The sequence below is a fragment of the Silurus meridionalis genome, chromosome 24, assembly GCF_014805685.1.
Source record: "Silurus meridionalis isolate SWU-2019-XX chromosome 24, ASM1480568v1, whole genome shotgun sequence".
In the NCBI taxonomy this organism is placed as follows: domain Eukaryota; kingdom Metazoa; phylum Chordata; class Actinopteri; order Siluriformes; family Siluridae; genus Silurus; species Silurus meridionalis.
Window position 1 is genome coordinate 18300842 of NC_060907.1, and position 24550 is coordinate 18325391.

A 24550-nucleotide genomic window follows, 5' to 3' on the forward strand; every position below is an offset into this window, starting at 1 on the left:
AGCTTCGTTGTGAAGAGAGTGGATTTGGATCGTAGAGACCACAAGCTACCACTGCTGGGCCCTTGATCAAGGCCTCCAACTGAGATAACGGCATCTGCCAATTGCCGTAAATGCTAGCAAACCTAGCTCTTGATCTCAATCGCACAAAAATGCTATAAGAGCTATATGTTATCGAGCTTGCCAAAGAACTTTCCTACTTGCTTAAAATCGAATAGATCACTACTGCTGTAAAGGGAATGTTAGCTAGCTATTTAAGCTAGTTATTTAATAATTTAGTTCCCTGCTTGCTACTTTGAGAGCTGGAGAGGTAGCTCATCTGGCTAGTCATATAATTGAATATCGTTTGCTAAATCAGACTTAATTAATCCGGTTTTGTGATTGGCCAATTAAATACTGCACAAGCCCGGCCCCTTGCTAACCCAGATTGGCGTTTCAATCGGCAAAACCTAGACCTGTGTATTGATTTTTTGTTTTGGTCTGTACGTTGAGGGCTTAGTCCTTTTCCAAGTGGTGTGGTGCATCCCAACACCCATTATGTTGTCTTTCTTCATGTTATATATCAAGCTAGCTAGCAAAATGACCAGCCTTGGATTTTAGCAAGCTCATGGCTAAGATTTAATCTGGATTTTGTGTTAATGTTAGCTAGCTACTCTAGTAGCCTCTTCTGGCATGGAGAGCGATTGCTGCTACATATACAGTAAACCTGTCCTGTTTACTTTGTCCATGTTTATGCTAAAAAATAAATAAATACAAAATCCTATCCCTATGTTTCTTGCTATGGCAGAGACTATAGAAACTGATTAGCATGTAAAAGTACTTGGTACTTTTTTCAACATATCTGAGGTAAACCTTTACGTTCCAGATCATTCCGTCTTGCTAGACTTACTAGTCCCGCTGTGTGTGTTAATGACTTCTTGGCTAATTAAACGGCTAGTTCCAGCGCTTGCTCTCCTCAGAAGCTCAGCGAACAGCGCCGTTGTTTTTGTTTTGCCACTGTGAAAAAAACACTACATCGCAAGTTGTGTCTAAACCACAGTCTCGTGTCAGGAGCCAAACGCCAAACTTCACACTTCCCTCACAGTGCTGGCAGAAAGCGAAAAAAAATTGTGCAAGGAGAAAACAACAATTTTCTGCAGTTGGATCCCGGGGGGGTTGTGTTAACCTCGCACGTTATGGCCGCCATATATTAAAGGTATATTTCGGAATGCGCAAGGGATTGTGGGAAATCGCCTGATGGATCGACAGCGATATAGAGATTCGTGGTGTGTGTGTGTGTGTGTGTGTGTGTGTGTGTGTGTGTGTGTGTGTTGGGCTTTTATTATTATTTATTATTTATGAGGGTCTGTTCACTCTCTGACCACAGATATGAGAGAATTGCACTTTCGGAGGACATAAATCGCTCTAAAATGCCACTTGTGTCTCATAGACTATCCCGCCATCCTGTTCTGGCGGCTTATTTACTTCCTGTCATGAGACAGACCCTGTAATCTGTTAGCACACTGTACAGAAATGCTCAAGCAATGTGTAATATTGATATCAGCCTTACACAGAGGGAAGGCGGGCCATAGTAATAACCTACGCTAAGCTAAAACAGTACAGCGTGACTGCTAGCAATGAGAGATTTAGCCAGACATGACGAGCTACTATGTCTACTCCTTAGCAAGATATCTGGCTGCATTTCCTGTTTTTACGAAATCTGGGCCGAGTAAAAACGAGACCCGACACACCAGTAGCTCTCAACCGATTAAATCTGAATCACCGCCGCTGATTGGTTTTTACGCACAGGAGGAATAAACACGTGCGGTCTGAATGAATGAACAAAAAGAAAAAAGAATATAAACAGACACTGCATAGCAGGTGATAGATAGATAGATAGACAGACAGACAGACAGACAGACAGACAGACAGACAGGCTGGATGATTAATTGACTGACAGCATGATTGATTGATTAAATGAATAAATGATTGTTTGAATGAAAGCCAGACAGACAGACAGACAGACAGACAGACAGACAGACAGACAGACAGACAGACAGACAGATAGATAGATAGATAGATAGATAGATATATTGGATGATTAATAGACAGACAGCATGATTGATTACATTAATGATTGTTCGAATGATAGATTGAAAGACAGACAGACAGACAGACAGACAGACAGACAGACAGACAGAAAGAAAGAAAGAAAGAAAGAAAGAAAGAACTTGGCTAATGGTGTTGCATTATTGATCAGGACACACAGATTGCGGCTCGCTCCTGTATGCCCCCCTGTAGTGTGCACTACCTAGTGATGTTCCTTCCCGGATTGTGGAACATGTAGGAACGTAAATTACTTTTATCAGCTTTAGCGGGAGGCTAGCGCTGTCCGCGCATGCTATGTCCCAATCACATCTCTCTTTCTGTCTCATCACGCTCATATTCAGTGTGACCCACACACACACACACACACACACACACACACACACACACACACACACATGTGTATATATATATATATATATATATATATATATATATATATATATATATATATATATATATATATATGAGAAATCAAGCCGCATTTATCAAACTTTAGTCCTGACAAGAAAACAGAAAAGAAAGAAATGTAATCATAATAATAATAATAGCGCCACAAAATACAAATAAAGAAAGATGAATGAATTAAAAGTGAATGAATGAACGAACAAATGAATTCAAGAAAGAGAAATAAAGAATGTATGAAAGAAGAAAGTGGGAATAAGAGAAAAGTGAAAGAATGGACCATAGAAAAAAGGAGAAATAATAGATTGAATGATTAAAATATAGTGAAAGAAAGAAAGAAAGAAAGAAAGAAAGAAAGAAAGAAAGAAAGAAAGAAAGAAAGAAAGAAAGAAAGAATTATAGTTTAATTAAATCATTAATGGGAGAAAGAAATAATAGAGAGATAGAAAGAAAGAATAGATTAAATATATGAATGAATGAATGGATGGATGGATGGATGGATGGATGGATGGATGGATGAATGAAACAAAAAATATAATAAAATAAAGAAAAAGTATCAAAAGCATATATGAATTAATTAATTAAAAAGAAAAAAGTATGAAAGAAAGCAAGAGAAATAAAAATTGATAACAAATAAGAATGGATGAATGAATGAATAAAAGAGAATGAATTGATTAAAGAAAGAAAGAAGAAAGAAAGAAAGAAAACAGACAGACAGAAAAAGAGGTGTTTAGCTATGATATACAGAATATAAATAAAGGATGAAAAATACTCAGCTAACACTGTTAGCTAGCTATCAAAGAACAAGCTTACAGCTTTGCTAATGGTGTTAGCTGCCTGGATTAGCATTTAGCAGGCTTTAGTCATGACAAAAAGAAAAAAGAAATAAAGATATTTCCCTTTCATAATAGCGCTAGCTGGCCAGGTTGGGGCCCAGCAGGCGAAAGATATAAAGAAGATAGTAACTACTTGGCTAATGTTGTTAGCTTGCTGGCTAAGTGTTTAGCTATGACTCGATTAATATCGTTAGCTCGCTGGCTACAGGTGTAACACGTAGCTGTAGATACAATCGACTGGGTTTGTTGCACAGCAGCAATAGAAAGCATGCTAATGCTAACTAGCGTAACCACTGGCCATTTATTATAAACATATCTTTTTAGAAAACTGCTTCTCGCTTTATTCACTTCACTTTATTCGGGTTTTGTCCTCCGTCCGGTGAACTTCCTGTCCTCGCGCTTTGTTTACCTGCCGGCTTTAATCCCGGATTTAGCCGTCTGCTGCGGAGCGCTAAAGCTCTTAGCTTTGTTCAAACAGAACGCGAGGAGTCAGAGCCAAGGTCTCTCACGCCGCTAATCCTCCATCCGGCACGCGCCTCCGAGCGACCTCGTAATCACATTCCACCTCCTGAAACACACACACACACACACACACACACACACACACACACACACATGCGCGGCTGACGTGGAACAGCCTGATGCTAATTCTGGACGTGTTGGTGTCTAGCGCCTTTTTTCCAACCTCCTCTTCCCTCATCAATCCTTTGGAAAGGTCTCAACATTTCATCCTTTGTCTGCTTAAAACTCTGAAAACACACACTTGTTTATTATTAGCATCATTAGCATTTCTAACACCTAGCCAGCCAGCTAACACTATTAGCCAAAAGAGTAAGTGTATGATGTAACGCTGGCGTTTTTTAGCACATAGAGATGCATAGTTCTTCATTCATTCTTCAGTTCTTCTTGGCTAATGGTATAAGATCGCTAGATAAGTGTATTAGCAAACTTGAGAAAGAAAAAAAGAAATACTATTCAGCTAATGTTGCTAGCTCACTGGTGAACTGTTTAGTTGGTTAAAGAAATAAAGGCAAAAAGACAAAGGAAGATGCTACTTGCCTAATACTGTTGATTATTAGCATCATTAGTGGGTTTTTATTTTTTTTTGATTTGCTAATCTGGCTTTCCTAGTACAGTTGGTCAGATTGAAGAATATTCCAGAGGAAAATAGCCAATTCAGCACAGCATACAGTATGCTAGTTCTGAAGCTGTATATTTAAGTTGTGTAGTTTTATAGATATTTGGTTGTAAAGTTGTATACTTGTATAATTATTTAATTGTATAGTCATATATGTGTATAGTTGTATAGTTGTATGGCTGTGTAGATGTATATTTGTATGGTTTTATAATTGTATAGTTTATAGTTGTTTGGCTGTAGGTCTGTATAGTTATATTAGTTGCATGGCTGTATCACTGCATAGCTGTATTTTTGTATAGATGTAGAATTGTAAAGTTGTATAGTTGTGTTGTGCTATTTTGTGTGTGTGTGTTTGTATTGTTGTCTAGTTGTATATCTGTATGGTTCTTTATTTGTATAGTTGTGTGGTTGTATGGTTGTCTAGTTGTATATCTGTATAGTTGTATAGCTGTATGGGTCTTTAGTTGTATAGTTGTGTGGTTGTATAGTTGTGTGTTGAAATAGTTGTATATTTGTATAGTTGTGTAGCTGTATGGTTTTATATTTGTATAGATGTGTGGTTGTATAGTTGTGTGGTGGAATAGTTGTATATCTGTATAGTTGTGTAGCTGTATGGTTTTATATTTGTATAGATGTGTGTTGTATAGTTGTGTGGTTGTCTAGTTGTATACCTGTATGGTTATATAGTTGTTTTGTTGTGTAGATGTATAGGTGTGTAGTTGTTGTTGTATAGTTGTATTGATTGGCTTGTTAAGTGTTAAGTAATAATGAAGCGTTTTTTTTTTCTTTTATTAATAGATGTGTGTGTGTGTGTGTGTGTATATAATATCTTCTATATTCAATATATATTAAATTAAATACTATTATATACCTGTGTGCATGGGTGTGTGTGTGTGTGTGTGTGTGTGTGTGTGTGTGTGTGTGTGTGTGTGTGTGTGCGTGTGTGCGTGTGCGTGTGTTTGTGCTTGTGTCTCCCTGAGCTCCATAATAAGAGACAGCACCATCTGCTACAGCTCTCATCTGCATCAGGTTTATTTTTACCTCAAAAGTGGTGGCTCCTGTCAAACACACACACTCTCTCTCTCTCTCTCTCTCTCTCTCTCTCTCTCTCTCTCTCTCTCTCTCTCACACACACACACACACACACACACACACACACACACACACACACACACACACATGGGGGAGACACTGTACATTACCTTTTATTGTTGAGGAAACAAATGTGTAAAAATGTGTTCAGTTGTAGTGATCAGAGAAACAGGGTAGGATGAAAGGAGAGAGGAAAGGGATGGATAGAAAAAAGGAAAACGGGATTTAAAGAAGGAAGGAAGTCAGTTAGGGAAGAAGGAAAAAGAGAAATTGAAGGAAGGAATGAAAAAACAGAAAAGAGGGGTAGAAGAAGAAAAAGAGTGATAGAGGAGGATGGGGTGAAGGGAGGAGGAAGGAAAAGAGTGATGAAAGGAAGGCAAAGAGAGATAGATGGAAGAAGGATGGGAGGAGGAAAATGAGTAATGAAAGTAAGAAAAACAGAAAGAGGAAGGAAGGAAGGAAGGACGGACGGAATTAAATGGAGGATGAGGGAAAAATATGGGTTTAAAGGAAGGAAAAAGAGGAATAGAGAAATTAGGTAGGAAGGAAGGAAGGGTTAGGGTAGAAAGAAGGAAGAAAAAAGCAGGAAAAATAGCGATGAAAGAAAGGAAAAAGAGGGATAAAGGGAGAGAGTCAAGGAAGGAAGTAGAAAGAAGGATGGAGGAAAGAGAGGACAAAAGAAAGGAAAAAGGTATGAAAAGGAAAAAGAGATTAAGGAGCATATCCTCCCTGCAGAGTGTGTGTGTGTGTGTGTGTGTGTGTGTGTGTGCGTGTGTGTGTGTGTGTGCGTGTGTGTGTGGGGAGTGCCTGTAGCCACACACACTATCCTTTAGGGCAGTGTACCTTTAACTCATTCACACACTCACTCACTCACTCACACTGTAGGCAGCAGAACTAATCATGTGTGAAGATACAACTTGGCTTGTGTGTGTGTGTGTGTGTGTGTGTGTGTGTGTGTGTGTGTGTGTGTGTGTGAGAGTTTGATGTTGCTGATGTGTAGGGAGTTTGTTTACTTCTGTTCATACCCTCCAAGGTCAGTGAGTGAGGGAACAAGGGTATAAGATGTGTTCACCTGGAAAGATTCAGGACACTGCACCACGTCTCCCACCTACCAGACCTCCTTCTCTCTCTCTCTCTCTCTCTCTCTCTCTCTCTCTCTCTCTCTCTCTCTCTCTTACCGGATTCTCTCCGCCACATCTGTCTATGACTCACCCTTGATGCATGTCATGATGTCTCGGTCACATGACTTACCTCCATCCGCTAACACATAATACATTACCGCTAAATTCAAACCCCCAAGCGAGCAAAATAAACCAAAAACAACACAGTGGATTCAATAGCAGTGGATTTTTATAGTCGTATAGTTTTATTTTGTTGTATTTATCCGACACATCTTAAAGGCCGGTCCATGAAAATATGTTCCGACATTAATCTGGTCTGTGGCGCAAAAAAGGTTGGGGACCTCTGTTCTAGACTGTCTGTCTGTTACAGCATGTTCAAGGCTGTCTGTCTGTCTGTCTGTCTGTCTGTCTGTCTGTCTGTCACAGCATGTTCAAGACTGTCTGCCCATCTGTCTGTCTGTTAAAGCATGTTCAATACTGTCTGTCTGTCTGTCTGTTACAGCATGTTCAAGACTGTCTGTCCAGGTTTGTTACAGCATGTTCTCCGTCTGCCCTGGATGTCTCTTTCTGCACATACTGTATCTGTGCCTTTCTTTGATCCAGTCTGTATGATATTCTCCCTTCCTGTCTCTTCCAGTGTCTCTCTCATGCTTTTTCTCATTGTTTTCTCCCAGTCCTTTTTATCCTGTCTATCGGTCTCTCTTTCTGTCTGTCAGAAGCATCTGTCTGTCTTTACGTTTTCTTTTCCTCAATGTTTTTCCGTCTTCTCCAGCTTTGTCTTTCTGCGATTCCTTCTTTGTTCCTTTGCACTTTCTTTTACACAGTTCATTTTTTCACTCTCTTTACTTGTCTCTGTCCTCCTTCCTTCTTTCTACACATTATTCTCTACCTTTCTCAATTTATCCTTCTCTCACACCCTATCTGCCACCTTCTCTTTACCTCTGTCTTTCTCACCCAGTTTCTTCCATGCCCTCTTTTCTCTGTCTTTTCTTCCTCCGTCACCGCCTGTCTTTCCGTCTAGCATTTCTCTCATCCTGTCTGTCTTTCCCTCTGCCTCTCCTCCCCTCCCCTCCGTGGTCTCGCCGGTATAATCCCTGTGTCTCAGCTCAGAGCTCTGCTGTTTTATTGAATGGTCTTTTTTATCCGTTCACTCGTTTATCTGCAGGCCTGTTCCCTTTTTCATCGTGTTCAGTCGCTCCGCTTCATGTAATGTCCCCAAAGGACACAGATTTTCGGTGTCTCTCTCTGTCTCTGAAGCAGCTGAACTGGTGTAAGTGTGTTTGAATGAAAGCACAGATGTACAGAATGAAGGTGTGGCCATGAATCGTGATGACCAGAAGCATCTCGTGTGCCTCATGACCTCTCATTTACGTATCTTCACTACTTAGGGAGCACCGAGGAGGGAGGGTTAATGAAGTGCCCTTTATTGCATTATGGAAAATTACCTTTAGATATTACTCCCTAAGGAATAAAGGCTAAGTAGACTCTCTCTGACACACACAAACTAAACAACACAATGATTTGCAAATCCTACTTTGCATAAGTCATCATATCCAGATGTTGCTGTGTTCGTTCAGAGTCAGGCCCCGCCCACTCAGCCACTTTTTGCGATATATATTTTGGCGAAAAAATTATTTCCCATACTAACCAAAGGCAAACGTTTATTCGTTTTACATTTACGTAAAAAAAAAATGTTCCAGAAACAAACAACAAAAAAACAAACACCAAAAGTATTGGGACACCGGTCCACTTTTCCAGCCATGTGCGGTTCTTCCCCTCAATTGTTACCACAAAATCTATGGCACACAATTCTACAGGACGTCTTTGGATTAGCATGAAATGTCCCCTTTTACTAGAACTAGAAAACCCAAAATTGTTCCAGCATCACAATGCTTCTGTGCACCAAGCCAGCTCCATTAAGATATGGGATGGAGTGGAAGATCTACTGGGATAGAGCTAAAAACCTTATTGAACACCTTCAGGGGGAAATTTATCCCATGCCTCCTCACCTCACAATACACCAGTGCCTGATTTTACTAACATCTTTGTTGCTGAAGAGCAGTAAAATCTAGTGGAACAACATCTCAGAAGATTTCTATGGGAACTTCTATGGGAACTTCATTTTCGGAATTTACAGGAATTTTTAAAAATGTTGGGAAATTTATATGAACGCTATCATATACAAACACAAATCAAAATATTTTGTTTAGTCATACGCTGAGGAATGTGCATTGAATGTAGGGGGCGTGGCCCCAGTAGCCATGCAGTAAGTGTGCTGTGTGCAGGTGATTTGCTGAATGTAAATGGGTAGAAATTCAATTGAAACCCAAAATTATTCTGCAAGATTTTTTTTTTTTAACTACATTTAAGCAATTTTATAAATTTCCAGTTTATTCCCATTTATACCTATGGAAAGTTCTTGAAAATTCCAGAATTTTGCAACCCTAGGGTGTAGTAAGTTAGGTTGCCTTATTATATAACATCACATCGTAATACAATACATATATGTATATACATAGTCTTTCTTCTCCACAGCTATACAAAGCGCGTTGTGGGCAGCGGAATACGAGCCCAGGCACAAAACCCAGAGGTTCGCGTGAAGGAGGCTGATCCGGTCATCCACCAGGTCATCGACAAGCTAAAGCATATCAACCAGGTGGGAACCAATCAGACACCAGGCTCGCGATTTAGCGAATATGAGAAAAATCGATCAGGTATGAAATTATTGGGTGGTTAATACTTGATCAGCCAAGTATGAGCCAAAAAATCTATTTGGCCAAGCAAATCAATGACTTACCCAATTAGATCAGCGCTGGCAAGTAAATCAGCGAGGTAACTGAGCAATCGGCCAATCAAATCAGAGGGGCCAATCGATACCGTCCAATTGACCAGTGCACTCATTGTGATTTAATCAGGTAAATCCTGTAAGGAAGATAATAGCTAGCGACTGAGAGGGGAACAAACCGATACTGTGATCAAAACTGTCAAGTGAATCGGGTATGACATGATCAAATGTTTCATACAACATTTGTGTTAAACAAATCAGGTATGAAGTGAACTAGTGTGCACTAAAGCTGATGAAATCCAATCAGGCATGGAGTGATCCAGTGTACACCAATGCTGAAAGGATCAAATCAGGTATGGCGTGATCAAGTGTGTATTTAAATCTGAGTAAATCAAATCAGGTATGAAGTGATCAGTTGTGTATTAAATCTGAGTAAATCAAATCAGATATGTAGTGAAGTGATCCAGTGTACACCAATGCTAAAAGGATCAAATCAGGTATGAAGTGATCCAGTGTGCACTACAGCTGAATAAATCAAATCAGGTATAAAGTAATTAGGTTTGTATTAAATCTAAGAAAATCTAATCAGGCATGGAGTGACCCAGTGTACACCAATGCTGAAACGATCAAATCAGGTATACAGTGATCAGGTGTGTATTAAAGCTGAATAAATCAAATTAGGTATAGAGTGTAGTGATCCAGTGTACACCAATGCTGAAAGGATCAAATCAGGTATGAAGTGATCAGGTGTGTACTAAAGCTGAATAAATCAAATTAGGTATAGAGTGTAGTGATCCAGTGTACACCAATGCTGAAAGGATCAAATCAGGTATGAAGTGATCAGGTGTGTACTAAAGCTGAATAAATCAAATTAGGTATAGAGTGTAGTGATCCAGTGTACACCAATGCTGAAAGGATCAAATCAGGTATGAAGTGATCAGGTGTGTACTAAAGCTGATTAAATCAAATCAGGTATGAAGTGAAGTGATCCAGTGTACACCAATGCTGAAAGAATCAAATCAGGTATAAAAGTGATCCAGTGTGCACTACAACTGGGTGTATGAAATCTGGTATGAAGTGATCAGGTGTGTATTAAATCTGAGTAAATCAAATCAGGTATGAAGTGATCAGGTGTGTACTAAAGCCGATTAAATCAAATCAGGTGTGAGGTAATCATGTGTGTACTAAAACTGATTAAATCAAATCAGGTATGGAGTGAAGTGATCCAGTGTACACCAATGCTAAAAGGATGAAATCAGGAAGGAATGATCCAGTGTGCACTACAACTGAGTGAATGAAATCTGGTATAAAGTGATTGGGTGTGTATTAGATCTGAGTAAATCAGATCAGGTATGAAGTGATCAGGTGTGTATTAAATCTGAGTAAATCAGATCAGGTATGAAGTGATCAGGTGTGTATTAAATCTGAGTAAATCAAATCAGGTGTGAGGTGATCCATTTTGTACTACAGCTGATTAAACCAGATATAAACAGGGTAGCTGATTGAACAATTTAGGTAGTAACCAATCAGGGATCAATTCAAACCAGAACGACCTAGCTAGCAACCATGACTTACGAAACACAAATATCTAGCTAGCTTGTGGACGTACATAATAATAATAATAATAAATTAACAAAAAAAAATACTAGCTTTGCCCTTAAGAGCTCTCTTAAACCTTGAATGATTTTTTTTTTTGGGTCAGAAATTAGCGAGCGTAATTTGTATTTAGCGCGGGAGATCCAGAGCGAGGATGTGTGTGATCGATGGATACATATTTACCAGTCCATCTTTAGTGTTTGTGTTCGGCTCCTGGCTAAATCAATGCTGCTTTAGCCCCATTGTCTCATTGTGGTGTTTGTGCTGAGGTGGCCGTGTGTATGCGTTTAGCCACAGGATGTGATGATGCTAATGCTGATTCAGGACTTATTATGACACACACACACACACACACACACACACACACACACACACACACACCGTAGTTGAGACTCGGCTGTTATTTTATTCAGGCCAAACCATTTTTACCTTCATCCCTTAGTCATTTTGTCTGTCAATCCTTGCAGTTATTTACTCTTAAACCTGGCAAAGCATTTGATTTTTGAAAGATAACACCATAATCTGGGATCCGAATTAATATCTTGAAAGGCAGCACTGTATTCTGCCAAACAACTTCATAATCTTGGAGCTCAGTGACTCAGGGAATTATTCAGTAGGTATTGTTAGTCCATAATCTGCAAAATTACAGTGTAATCTGGGAGTTAATCCCAATAATCCAAGAGCCTAACTCATTAACGTTGCCAATAATTCAGAACAATCATTGAGAATTCCATAATATCAGATGTTTGTTTTGTAATCTGGGAACGCCGTAATCTATAAAGTGTCTCTGTAGTCTGGGTGTTCATCTGGGAGATTAAAACTAATCATTTTAAAGAATAATTAGGACTTTCTGAAACTTAATCTGATCAGTAAATCCTTAATCTGTGGGGTTAATCCTTTATCTGGAGGGTAAAAAAATACCCTTAAAGGGAAAAACGTAATGAAGGGAAGGAAAAACTGGAGAGTAAATCCTTTAATAATTCCTTAATTAAAGGGATAAATTCCTAGTCTTGGTGGTGAATTCTTAACCTGGGTGTAAATACTTACATTGGGGGTAAATCCTTAATCTGGCAGTAGATCCTTTATCTTGGTGATAAATTTATTTTCCGGGGTGTAAATCTTCTTTCTGTCAGGTATATTTTTAATCTGGGGGTAAATCATTTATCTAGAGGGTAAATCCTTAATCTGGGGTTTCAATATAAATATATATATATCCTAAATTTGGGGGTATATTCTTTATCTGGGGGATAAATCCTTAACCTGGGGGTAGATTTTTTTTAATCTTGGGGTTAAATTCTTTTTCTAGGTGGTATATTGTATATTTGGGGTTATATCCTTAATCTGGGGGATAAATCCTTTTTTCTGGGAGGTAAATGTTTAATCTGGAAATGAAATGTTTTATTTGAAGGGTAAACCGTTAACCTGGGGGTGAATCTTTTCCCTATGGGAGGTGAGTCATTAATCTGGGGGATAATGTGCTAAACTGGGAGATGCTCCATGTTCTTTCTCTGTAATCTGTGACATGGTTTATTAATATGTGAGCTAATCTGGGAGCTAACTGTAATCTGGGGTTAATCTCTTTCTTTTTCTTTGGTGTGTGTGTGTGTGTGTGTGTGTGTGTGTGTGTGTGTGTTTAAAGCTTTTCTTGGCAGAAACGTTCTTACATACTTGAATATAAATAATACATAATGTAGTCGATGATGTCACACGGTGTGAAGTCCTCAGGCACAACGGCGCATGCTAATGGCCTCCATTTGAATGTAAATAAAAAAGAATTGATTCATCACTCATTTGCATAAACTGGTATTAATTCAAATCCGGATTGCACACACACACACACATACTCAAATATTTGGGGTGGGCTACTGTACATTACTTATTATTGTTGAAAGGAAGGAAAAGGAGGAATAGAGGCATAAATGAAGGTAGTAAGAAAAAAGATGGATAGAGGGCGGGAGGAAAAATATGGATGAAGGAAGGAAGGAAGGAAGGAAGGAAGGAAGGAAGGAAGGAAGGAAGGAAGGAAAAATATGGAGGAAGGAAGGAAGTAAGGGAGGAAGGAAGGAAAAATATGGATGAAGGAAGGAAGGGAAAATATGGATGAAGGAAGAAAGGGAAGAATAAAGGAGGGAAAAATATAGATGAAGGAAGGAAGGAAGGAAAAATATGGATGAAGGAAGGAAGGAAGGAAGGAAAAATATGGATGGAAGGAAGGAAGGGATAAATAAAGGAGGGAAAAATATGGATGAAGGTAGGAAGGAGGAAAATATGGATGAAGGAAGGAAGGAAGGAAGGAAGGAAGGAAGGAAGGAAGGAAAGAAAAATATGGATGGAAGGAAGGAAGGAAAGAATAAAGGAGGAAAATATGGATGAAGGTAGGAAGGAGGGAAAAATATGGATGAAGGAAGGAAGGAAGGAAGGAAGGAAGGAAGGAAGGAAGGAAGAAGGAAGGAAGGAAAATATAGATGAAAGAAGAAAAAGAGGGTAAGAAGGAAAAAAAGAAAAGAAATATGACAAGGAAAAAGAGATAGAGAATGAATGAACAAACAAATGAAAGAAAGAAAGAAAGGAAGAAAGGAAGGAAAGATCAAGAAAGATCATTTTGGACTCTGTCCCATATACAGACGTTCCAGTCTACTACTTAGTGCACACTTCTGACCATGTGATTTGAGACACAGCCCCTGGACTTGGTTGTGAAAATGAGAGGAAACAGGGATTTTCTGCAGCTCTGTGAATTATTTGCTGCTCGTTGGGATGCGCCGCGTCTCGCTTCAGAATCACTGATGCGTCGCTCCTCTGAATCAGTGATGCGTTTCCTGTCTGAGGTCAACAGCGTAGTGTGTGTGTGTGTGTGTGTGTGTATGTGTGTGTGTGTGTTTTCACTGTCAGCTGCAAGAATAAATCAGGGGTTTGAAAGAGCACTGCGGCCTCCACCCTCCTCCTCAACGCTTAATTACCACGCTCGTTAGCGGAGCAACCACGCCGACCTTCAGGACGTACAGAGGTCAAAGTTCACCGAAAAGCCTTGGCTTAGTCCTTCAGATAAACAAAAGAAAAAAAAGCGAAGCATGTCTGTTCTTAATAAAAGCTCCTTGCTCGTCATGGTAACGAGGGATCCTCGAACAAAAACAAAAAAAATGAGAGGACTGTAAATAACAAGGCGAATGGGAGGATGAAAAACAGAAGGAGAAAGACAAGAGAGGAGGATGTGCAGGGAGAAGGAAAGAAAGAGAGAAAGACTGTGAGAGAGACTGAAAATAAATAGAGGGAGAGAAAGACAATATGAGGGAAGGATTGGCATGTTGATCAAAGAGAAATACGAAAAAATCTTTCTTTCTTTCTTTCTTTTCTTTCTTTCTTATAACCCTGATTAACCTTTCAATGAACCTGATTCTGTTTTTTTATTTTCTTTCTTTCTTTCTTTCTTTCTTTCTTTCTTTCTTTCTTTCTTTCTTTCTTTCTTTCTTTTGTGGATATAAGTAGAATTTTCTACTATGGAGGAAGATGGAGGAAAGAGAAACACAAAAGACAAGGAGAGAGAGAGAGAGAGAGAGAGAGAGAGACTAAAAAGAAATAGAGAGCGAGGGGAACAAAGAAAGAAAAGGGTGGCATACTGATCGAGGAGAAATATAAAAAAGAAAGAAATGAAAGAAAAATCAGAGGTCCTTTTTTCTCACTTTTTGTCATATTGCTGTGTGTGTGTGTGTGTGTGTGTGTGTGTGTGTGTGTGTGTAGATCACTGCCTGTCAGTATGACCTTTAACTCGGGACACTAAACACATTGTGTGTGTGTGTGTGTGTGTGTGTGTGTGTGTTGTATAAATAAGCAGGTTAGATCTTGAGCTGGGCTCCAGCCAGTCACTGTGTCGAGACTTTCTGTTAAACGTCACTGAGACACGACCCGACTCAAAGGTCAGACTCGTCCCATTCCTCATACCCTGCACTTCCCTAGTGCACTCGGTCCTTAGGCAGTAGGGCGCTCACTTTAGGACAGGCAGAAAGATGTAGTGCACTATCAATACTAGGGGTGTAACCTAGGAAAGGGGCGGGGCTAAAGAGGGAGGGGCCAAACATTTTTTTTAGCCTTCTTTGATTTATTCCTCTGTCTCCAACTTATTATTAGTTTTTCTTTTTTTTTCTTTTTCAAATTATAACTGTTTTTGTGCATCCTTCTTTTTTTGTTTCTTTATCCTTTTTTGTTCCCTTTCCCTCGTTTCACTCGTTCCTTTCTTCCTTTCCTATTCTGCCTTTATTTTGATTATTTTCTCCCTCCTCTCTCTCTCTCTCTCTCTCTCTCTCTCTCTCTCTTTCTTTCTTCCTCCATCCCTTTCTTTCTTTCTTTCTTTCTTTCTTTCTTCCTCCATCCCTTTCTTTCTTTCTTTCTTTCTTTCTTTTTCTTTCTTTCTTTCTTTCTTTCTTTTCTTTCTTTCTTTCTTTCTTTCTTTCTTTCTTTTCTTTCTTTCTTTTTCTTTCTTGCTCCAATTCATTTATTTCTTCCTTTTTTTGTCTTCCCTCGTCTTCAGCTCCTTAAGTGCATCAGCAGTAAATATGTCCGTTGCTCTGTTTTTTGTTGTTGTAATTTTTCGCCCACTTACAGTGGATATAATTTTTCCAGAGGAAAGAATTGGATATTTTGTTTGTTTGTTTATTTTCTTATATTTTTTCGAATGGTGGAAATGGCAGCAGCAGGAAACGGCCTTTGAATTGGTGTGTGTGTGTGTGTGTGTGTGTGTGTGTGTGTGTGTGTGTGTGAAACATTATTATGCACATTATTTCCAGCAGTTTCTTCATCACTACTGAACTGGTTTCAATTAGAAGTTGGTGCATTATTGTATTATAGACGGTCAATATTTACTCTGTGCTGCTGCCGAATTCCTGTTTGGGTCTGGACTTGTTTGTTTAATATCAAAACACACCCACACACACACACACACACACACACACACACTCACACTCACACACAGACTCTCATTAACAACACAGTTTTCACGGTTGAAGTCCTTTGATGCTAATTAAACACATTTGTTTTTATTTGTCATCTGTTTAATTAACGTGATAAACAAGAAATGATTGAATAATAAATAAATGAATAATCGAATACATAAACAAAATCATACACAACTCTTACACAATCATATACAACTCTTACACAATCATACACAACTCTTACACAATCATATACATAAACAAAATCATACACAACTCTTACACAATCATATACAACTCTTATACAATCATACACAACTCTTATACAATCATATATAACCCTTACACAATCATACACAACTCTTACAATCATATACAACCCTTATAATAATCATACACAACTCTTACACAATCATCTACAACTCTTACACAATCATACACAACTCTTACACAATCATATACAACTCTTACACAATCATACAAAACTCTTACACAATCATACACAACTCTTACACAATCATATACATAAACAAAATCATACACAACTCTTACACAATCATATACAACTCTTACACAATCATATACAACCCTTACACAATCATACACAACTCTTACACAATCATATACATAAACAAAATCATACACAACTCTTACACAATCATATACAACTCTTACACAATCATCTACAACTCTTACACAATCATCTACAACTCTTACAATCATACACAACTCTTATAATAATCATATACAACTCTTATATAATCATACAAAACTCTTACATAATCATACAACTCTTACAATCATATATAAACAAAATCATACACAACTCTTACATCATATACAACTCTTATATAATCATATACAACCTTACACAATCATACACAACTCTTATATAATCATATATAAACAAAATCATATACAACTCTTACATCATATACAACTCTTACACAATCATCTACAACTCTTACACAATCATCTACAACTCTTACACAATCATACACAACTCTTACACAATCATATACAACTCTTACACAATCATATAAAACTCTTACACAATCATACACAACTCTTACACAATCATATACATAAACAAAATCATACACAACTCTTACACAATCATATACAACTCTTACACAATCATATACAACCCTTACACAATCATACAACTCTTACAATCATATACATAAATAAAATCATACACAACTCTTACATAATCATATATAACTCTTACATAATCATCTACAACTCTTATATAATCATCTATAACTCTTACACAATCATATATAACCTTACACAATCATATATACAACTCTTACAATCATACAAAACTCTTACATAATCATATACATAAACAAAATCATACACAACTCTTATATAATCATATACAACTCTTAATCATATACAACTCTTATATAATCATATACAACTCTTACATAATCATATATAACTTACATAATCATACAACTCTTACATAATCATATATATAAATAAAATCATACATAACTCTTACATAATCATCTATAACTCTTACACAATCATCTAACTCTTACACAATCATACAACTCTTACATCATATACAACTCTTACATAATCATACAAAACTCTTACACAATCATACACAACTCTTACATAATCATATATATAAACAAAATCATACATAACTCTTACAATAATCATATATACAACTCTTACATCATATACAACTCTTATACAATCATATACATAAACAAAATCATACACAACTCTTATATAATCATACAAAACTCTTACACAATCATCTAACTCTTACACAATCATATATACAACTCTTACACAATCATATACAACTTACACAATCATACAACTCTTATAATAATCATACACAACTCTTATAATCATACACAACTCTTAATAATCATACACAACTCTTACATAATCATCTATAACTCTTACATAATCATCTACAACTCTTACATAATCATACACAACTCTTATAATAATCATATATAACCCTTATAATAATCATATAACTCTTATAATAATCATATAACTCTTACATAATCATATATACATAAACAAAATCATACACAACTCTTAATAATCATATACAACTCTTGCACAATCATATACAACCTTACACAATCATACATAACTCTTACATAATCATATACATAAACAAAATCATACACAACTCTTACAATCATATACAACTCTTACACAATCATATACAACTTTTACACATTCATACACAATTCACACAATCATATACAACCCTTACACAATCATACACAACTCTTACACAATCATCTACAACTCTTACACAATCATACACAACTCTTACACAATCATATACATAAACAAAATCATACACAACTCTTACACAATCATATACAACCCTTACACAATCATACACAACTCTTACACAACCATATACATAAATAAAATCATACAAACTCTTACACAATCATACATAACTCTTACACAATCATACACAACTCTTACACAATCATACACAGTTTGAACACAATCATACCCAACTCTTCGCAGCTAATCATGCTAATGTAATATAAGCAAAACGAAGTAAAATGTTTGCTAAAGTAGTTGGAAAAGTTCCACAAAGAAAAAAAAAAAACCACACACACACACCTGCACACAAAAGAACTCCAAACAAACACAGGTTTGGATTAGCGCTAGCATGCGGCATTAGCTGACCTAAGCCATGCTAATCATTTCTCTCACAAATTTCACCCAAAAAAAAAGTTGACGTTAATTTGATAAATGAGGCTGTCAGGAAAGAGCAGCATCTGCCTGAGTCAAACGCTGAACAGACACACACACACACGCACACACACACACACACACACACACACACACACACACACACACAATGTAATAAACATTTCATTTCTAACTGGTGATAAATTGGGCAGTAAATATGAACGCTGAGGTAAATAAACGTCACGATACCCGAACCCCCACTCGTGACATTTTCAAATTCGTGTTGACACTTTAACCAGAATATTTCACACACACACACACACACACACACACACACACACACACACACACACTGCAATTTCCACTATCCTATTAGCATGTTTTTTCAAACTCAATGGCATTGAATATATACGTGCAAAGGTGACATTCAAAGCAAATGTGGTTTGGGACTCAGCCTTCCTATGGTCTATTTAGATGTTAATTAGCATTTAACGTGTGAGATTAGCATGATAAACGTGTGTTAATTAGCATCTCGAGCTGCTTCATATGAGTGACATTCCGGAAAAAGGACGCTTCGATGTGGACGACGTTTCCGTCATACCAGTGGACGCTCCGGGAGTCATCGTGCAGGTGAAGTAGTAACACCAAGTGGTGATGGACGGCGCTATTTGGGACAAAACAAATTAGCTTAAAAATGCATTAGCATTAACAAATGTTTGAGGAAGAATTGTAATTAAGGATCAACTGTCATTTGGGACTGAGCCACTATGACAGAGTTAGGATTGTTGTGTTAGCATTTACGCACCCTAAACGTTCATTTGAGACGGAGCCTGGCATCTATAAGAATGCTAACAGTAGAGTTTGAGACGATATGAACTAGCGATTGGGACAGAAACGTTATATAGAGATAGATATATTTACTAGAACGTCCAAGAACAGAGGATCTATAAAGTGCACTTGGTAGTGCACACAGCAATGGTGTGTTAATTAGCGAGTGCTTCGTTAAGCTTCGGGCTAAACGAGGCGCATGCTAATGAGGCTTATCGGCGTCACACAGCTGCTTTTCTAAAGCCATTTATATCAATCTGTTTTTAATGGCTAATTGCTGACCGTGTGTGTGTGTGTGTGTGTGTGTGTGTGTGTGTGTGTGTGTGTGCGCGTTTTATTTTTTTTACATTTTACTCCCTGGCGTTAGCTCTCACAAACAGGAAATGTCTCTAAAGATAGGATGTATGGTTAATTTTCCAGTTTTAACCGTCAGATCGTGTGATTACCATTCAGTAATGTAACAAACCCTAGACTGTGACCTTGATGTATGGCTAATGGTGGCTTGCAGGCCATCGGGCTGATGCTAGCAATGTAGCCAGGCTACGTCGGTGTTATTCAAAGGCGTATAACTTAGACTAGATAATTTTAAAAACGTAGTTTGGTAATCTGTCAGCTAACGAACAACAAAACTAGCAAGTACAATTTTTTTTTTCTTACATCGGCATCATAAGTCTGATGTGTACATTCGCTCATTTAAACTTCAACAAAGCCAAAGTGACATCATCTTTGGCCTTTCCTGAAGGTTTCTTCCTGGTTTAGCTCCAGGCTGGGACTCAATTTCGGGTTGCAACTGATCTCTGAAGAGATTCGCCATATCCCTTGAAATCTAGAAGAAGGAAACCCCGGCTTGAAACCCGTTTAGCTCACTCTCTTTGTAGTGCGCACCGCTTAGCCGCCCCGGGGCACCTCATTTACAGAACCTGAAGAGAGCTGCGTAAATCCCCCGGCAATGCCGCTGCCTCATGCTGACGGAACAGCAGCTCATCTGAACTCTGTAGGCCGCTTTCCGCGAGTTCGCTAGTGACTCTTTTTGCACTAACCCAAAAACATGGAATTGTAGTAATAAAAAAAACTTCAGTTAAGAAGTTAGTATCAAAGTAAAAAGTCTACAGCACAAACTAGCATTAAAATCTAGCGTTTACTTACAAATTAGCATAGAAGTGAACACGCCAAAGCGCAAACTAATATAAAAATAGGAGAAATCAGGCTAAATTGTGCTAAAATAGCACAATAAACAGGTTAACCAGTGATGTAGCATATGGTAAGCAAGTTAATCAGCAAACTAGCCGCTAAAGTGTAAACTAGCATTATAGTAAGCAGGCTAGTCAGCAAACAAGTGGCGTAGTATACACTGAAGGGTAACATAGCGCTTTAAAATCAGGCTAATCAGTAAACAGGTTATCTTTTAGACGAGCATTACGACAAATGCTAGTCATCGCTTTACGTTAATCTGCTATAAGCCAGATATTATTATGAGCTGCTGCAATGCATTTTGTTCTGAAATCTCCATATAGGAACGTGTACAGGTTCATGTGTCTTTTTTTTCCCTAGTTAATGGGGTTATTGATCATTCTGACACACTGGCATTTCTCTAACACACACACACACACACACACACAAAGAAAACGCCATCTGAACCTGAACGCATTTAGATTACTTCATTCCAGCCTGGACACACACTTTCTCTCTTCCATCAGAATATAGGGTCTTCACACACACACACACACACACACACACACACACACACACACACACACACACACACACACACTCTCTCATACACTCATACACTCACACACACTCTGTCCTCTCTGATAACGTTTTTTATGGAATATTTTGAACACACGCATAATATAGGCTCTGCATTTCTAGCGTCTGTGCTATTATTCAGTGCTCATCAATGAAGCAGAAACACACACGTCTAATTGCGTGACTTTGACGTAAGGTAACGCTTTTCTGAGTCCAACTTGTAACATGCTCGCCATTCGCTGTGCAACATGGACGCCGAAACCTCAGAACTGTCATTTGGCTGACAATAAAAGAAACTAATGTATGTTCCTTAGGTTCTAATGAGACAAAATTATCTAGAACATCAATACTTACCTTAGGAAAGGAGAAAGAATTATTCAGAACATCAATATTTACCTCAGATTACGAGAAAGAATTATCCAGAATATCAACATTTACTTTAGAGAAATAAGACAGAATTATCCAGAACATTAATATTAGCATTGATTGCTAACCCGCTCTTCTAAATGCAGTGGTGGGCTGTGCATTTGGTACCTGGGCCTTCAGTGGAAACTTACCCGACTTAATCCACCTCTTAATACCACCACTATCACGTCGCAATTATAGAAACCATCAATACTGTACAAAAACGCAATATAACAACGTGTGGCATTTCAGAGACAGAGGCATTTCACATATGAAGGGTGAACACAGTTTTACTAAAGCAAGAAACCCAGTAAAGACTCCAAACCTCTGTGACACTAAAACCACAACTGTGCATCTACATCATCTGGAGCAGTTCAGAATCAATAATTGTCTAATAACATGACAAAGACATAAAAATGTAATTAAAACACAACCTAATCACCAGAGATGCAAACTCATAATCTGCACCGCTCTTTAGAGGCTGTAATCCAGTGGTACCGCTCGTATTCACTGGTCTGGAAGTGGTGAACAAACCCTTTTCCAGGCAGAGACAAGATTTGGGGTTGGCCGACCTTCTCAACGATGTCTAGCTTTCTTCACAATTTATTTTTAACTATGTTCGAGACCAAATCAATTTCTCTTCCTCTGTAGGCAAGAAAAAGTCTAACTCAGATGTATTAATGTGTGCAGAGCTGCACACGTGTTTTGCCAGTCGAACTTGGCTGTAACAGTTTCCCTCTGACCAACCAATCAGAGAACGGAAAGATGCTGAGGCTATTCTGGGCCAGCTAGCTGCCCTGCGAGACGAATATGCAATCTGATTGGTTAAAGAAACAGACTCATTGCTAATATTCTCTAAGGTAAAAAGGAAAGCAGTACTGACTTTGAAGGCCCTGGGCAGATTAGATTGACATAGCAGCACATAGAGGCTGAAATCTGATTGGACAAAAAATCTAACATCCACATACACGTACTGGAAGCAGTGCAGCCGAGAGAAATGCTACAAAATGAAGAAAAGAAACTGTTGGGAATAAATTAATACAATTTCATGGAACAAATATTAGAATTTAGGTTGTAAATGAAGGTCAGTGCTTCTATTAGTGTTCAGGCCAGCAGAGAAGGATTTGCTGGCCCTGACCGCCCGCCAATGACTAAATGTCACCGATGGTCACAGTTCAACCACAAACACACAATTGAACATCATTGGACATAGCGTATGAATGTATTTGCTAATAGCTAGTGAGGTAGCTAGCAATATGTCAATAAAATCGAAGCTTTCATTCTATCTTACCATAATAAGTTAGGAAAATTTGCTGAGGAAACTCGGGGAACAAGAGCTCGCTAATGACCAGATGTTATATCTTAGCAATGAGCTAAGACAGTGAAAAATGACAATGAGCCCGAATTCCTATTCACTGAGAAGTACTGAGGAGTAATCGAGTAGTAAGAGTTTACTAATAATCGAGTGTTCCAACTTAGCCTCTAGCTAAGACATATTAAATGGACCAAATTTTCAAAAACATCAACATTTACCTCAGATTTGTTGGTAATTTGCGAAAATAAATCAGAAAATTTCTCTCAACTTCCATATGTGAACTAACACCACAATATGTGCGAAGCTAGCTAGTCTGGTAGAAATCTTATGGTTATATCTCAGCTCCCATGCTAGCTCAACACGCAAGTACATAACATATGATGCTGTTGACTGTGGAAATAATAACGGAACCATCCCGAATGTTGACATTTACCTCAGCTTACTTATCAGCTCTTTTCCACCTAGTTGGTGCTAAAACCATCACTTGTATCAATCCTCATTTTTTTTTCTCTGTCATTAACGAGTTCTACCGGTTGTTTTCTGAAATTCACGCCGAGTAATGAACGGATCGCTGCACCTGCATCATCATTACGAGCTTAATGAAGCTGTGGTTTATATGTCGCCACGGCGCTAATAACGCTGTCAAGCCTCACAATGAATCCATTTTCCCTCCGCGCCATGAAGCAGCATTAGATAACACGGCCCGCTCTTCAGCGCGCTGCCTCGTCCTGTTCCTGCTCGGCCTGCGATAGGCGCCTGTGTGAAACGCTGCACGCCAGAGCGTCAGGGTGAATGTTGATGAGCTGGGATTAGAGGCATCACACCGATTCCTCTCAAGAAGCCCACTCGAAAAACTATACTTTGCAGTTCGACTTTTTACCGAGCTATTAGAAGTCTAGGAGGTCGGGATTGATGTAGGCTTCCTAGGGACACTCCGGGTGTCATTCGAGACAAACCAATCAGGACCAAAATGATGAATGATCCTTCAAACACACAATCTGTGGGAAAAAAAACTGAGACAGGGAGAAAGAACCCAAATAAATGAACAGATAATAACAAAGAGAAAACTACATGGAGAGATAAGGTAGATTGTAGCGCTTTTAACAATAGACACTGTCCCAAAGCTACAGAGATAAAGAGATTAAATTTAAATTGATATGTTAGTGCCTATAAGTTTAAGGAAGAAACCTTGAGGAACCAGACTGTACAGTTCATTGGTCTTTTCGTACAAATTGAACTCCTGTACCATTGTAGTAGACTGTTGATATTAATTACAGTCCAAATCCATCCTCATAGTTCTTGAGTTGCTCAGTAATTTCTTAGCTCTTCAGGCTGTTCATGTGGAACAATCCTGAGCTGAGCAGAATGGTATCGAAATTGAAGAGAACTTCATCCAGAGATGGGGCGTCAGAATGAATCAGGCGAATCCGGAAAGTAGGACTTAGGACTAGGAGACCCAAAAACTTTTCCAGCTGTGCACAACGCCAGTTCTATGAAGATATGCTTTACATGTGATCAAGTGGAAGATTTCCTGCTATAGAACTTTGACCCTCAACCCTATAGAACCACCTACATC

The 24550-nt window shown here is 38.3% G+C and overlaps 1 protein-coding gene across 3 annotated transcripts in view; it reads left to right on the top strand.

Moving 5' to 3' along the window:
• Positions 1 to 24550, top strand: part of gpc5a (glypican 5a) — a 111365-nt gene that overhangs the window by 38234 nt on the left and 48581 nt on the right. Inside the window, exons 7-8 of one of the 3 annotated variants that reach the window (XM_046837333.1) lie at positions 9210 to 9330; positions 12695 to 12841. The exons of 1 other annotated variant lie outside the window; for it this stretch is intronic. In XM_046837333.1, coding sequence (XP_046693289.1) covers positions 9210 to 9330; positions 12695 to 12727 — 154 coding nt within the window. In that variant the 3' untranslated portion in view covers positions 12728 to 12841. Of the gene's footprint in view, positions 1 to 9209; positions 9331 to 12694; positions 12842 to 24550 lie in introns of those variants that run through there. One more of the 3 variants, XM_046837331.1, reaches the window with a different exon arrangement.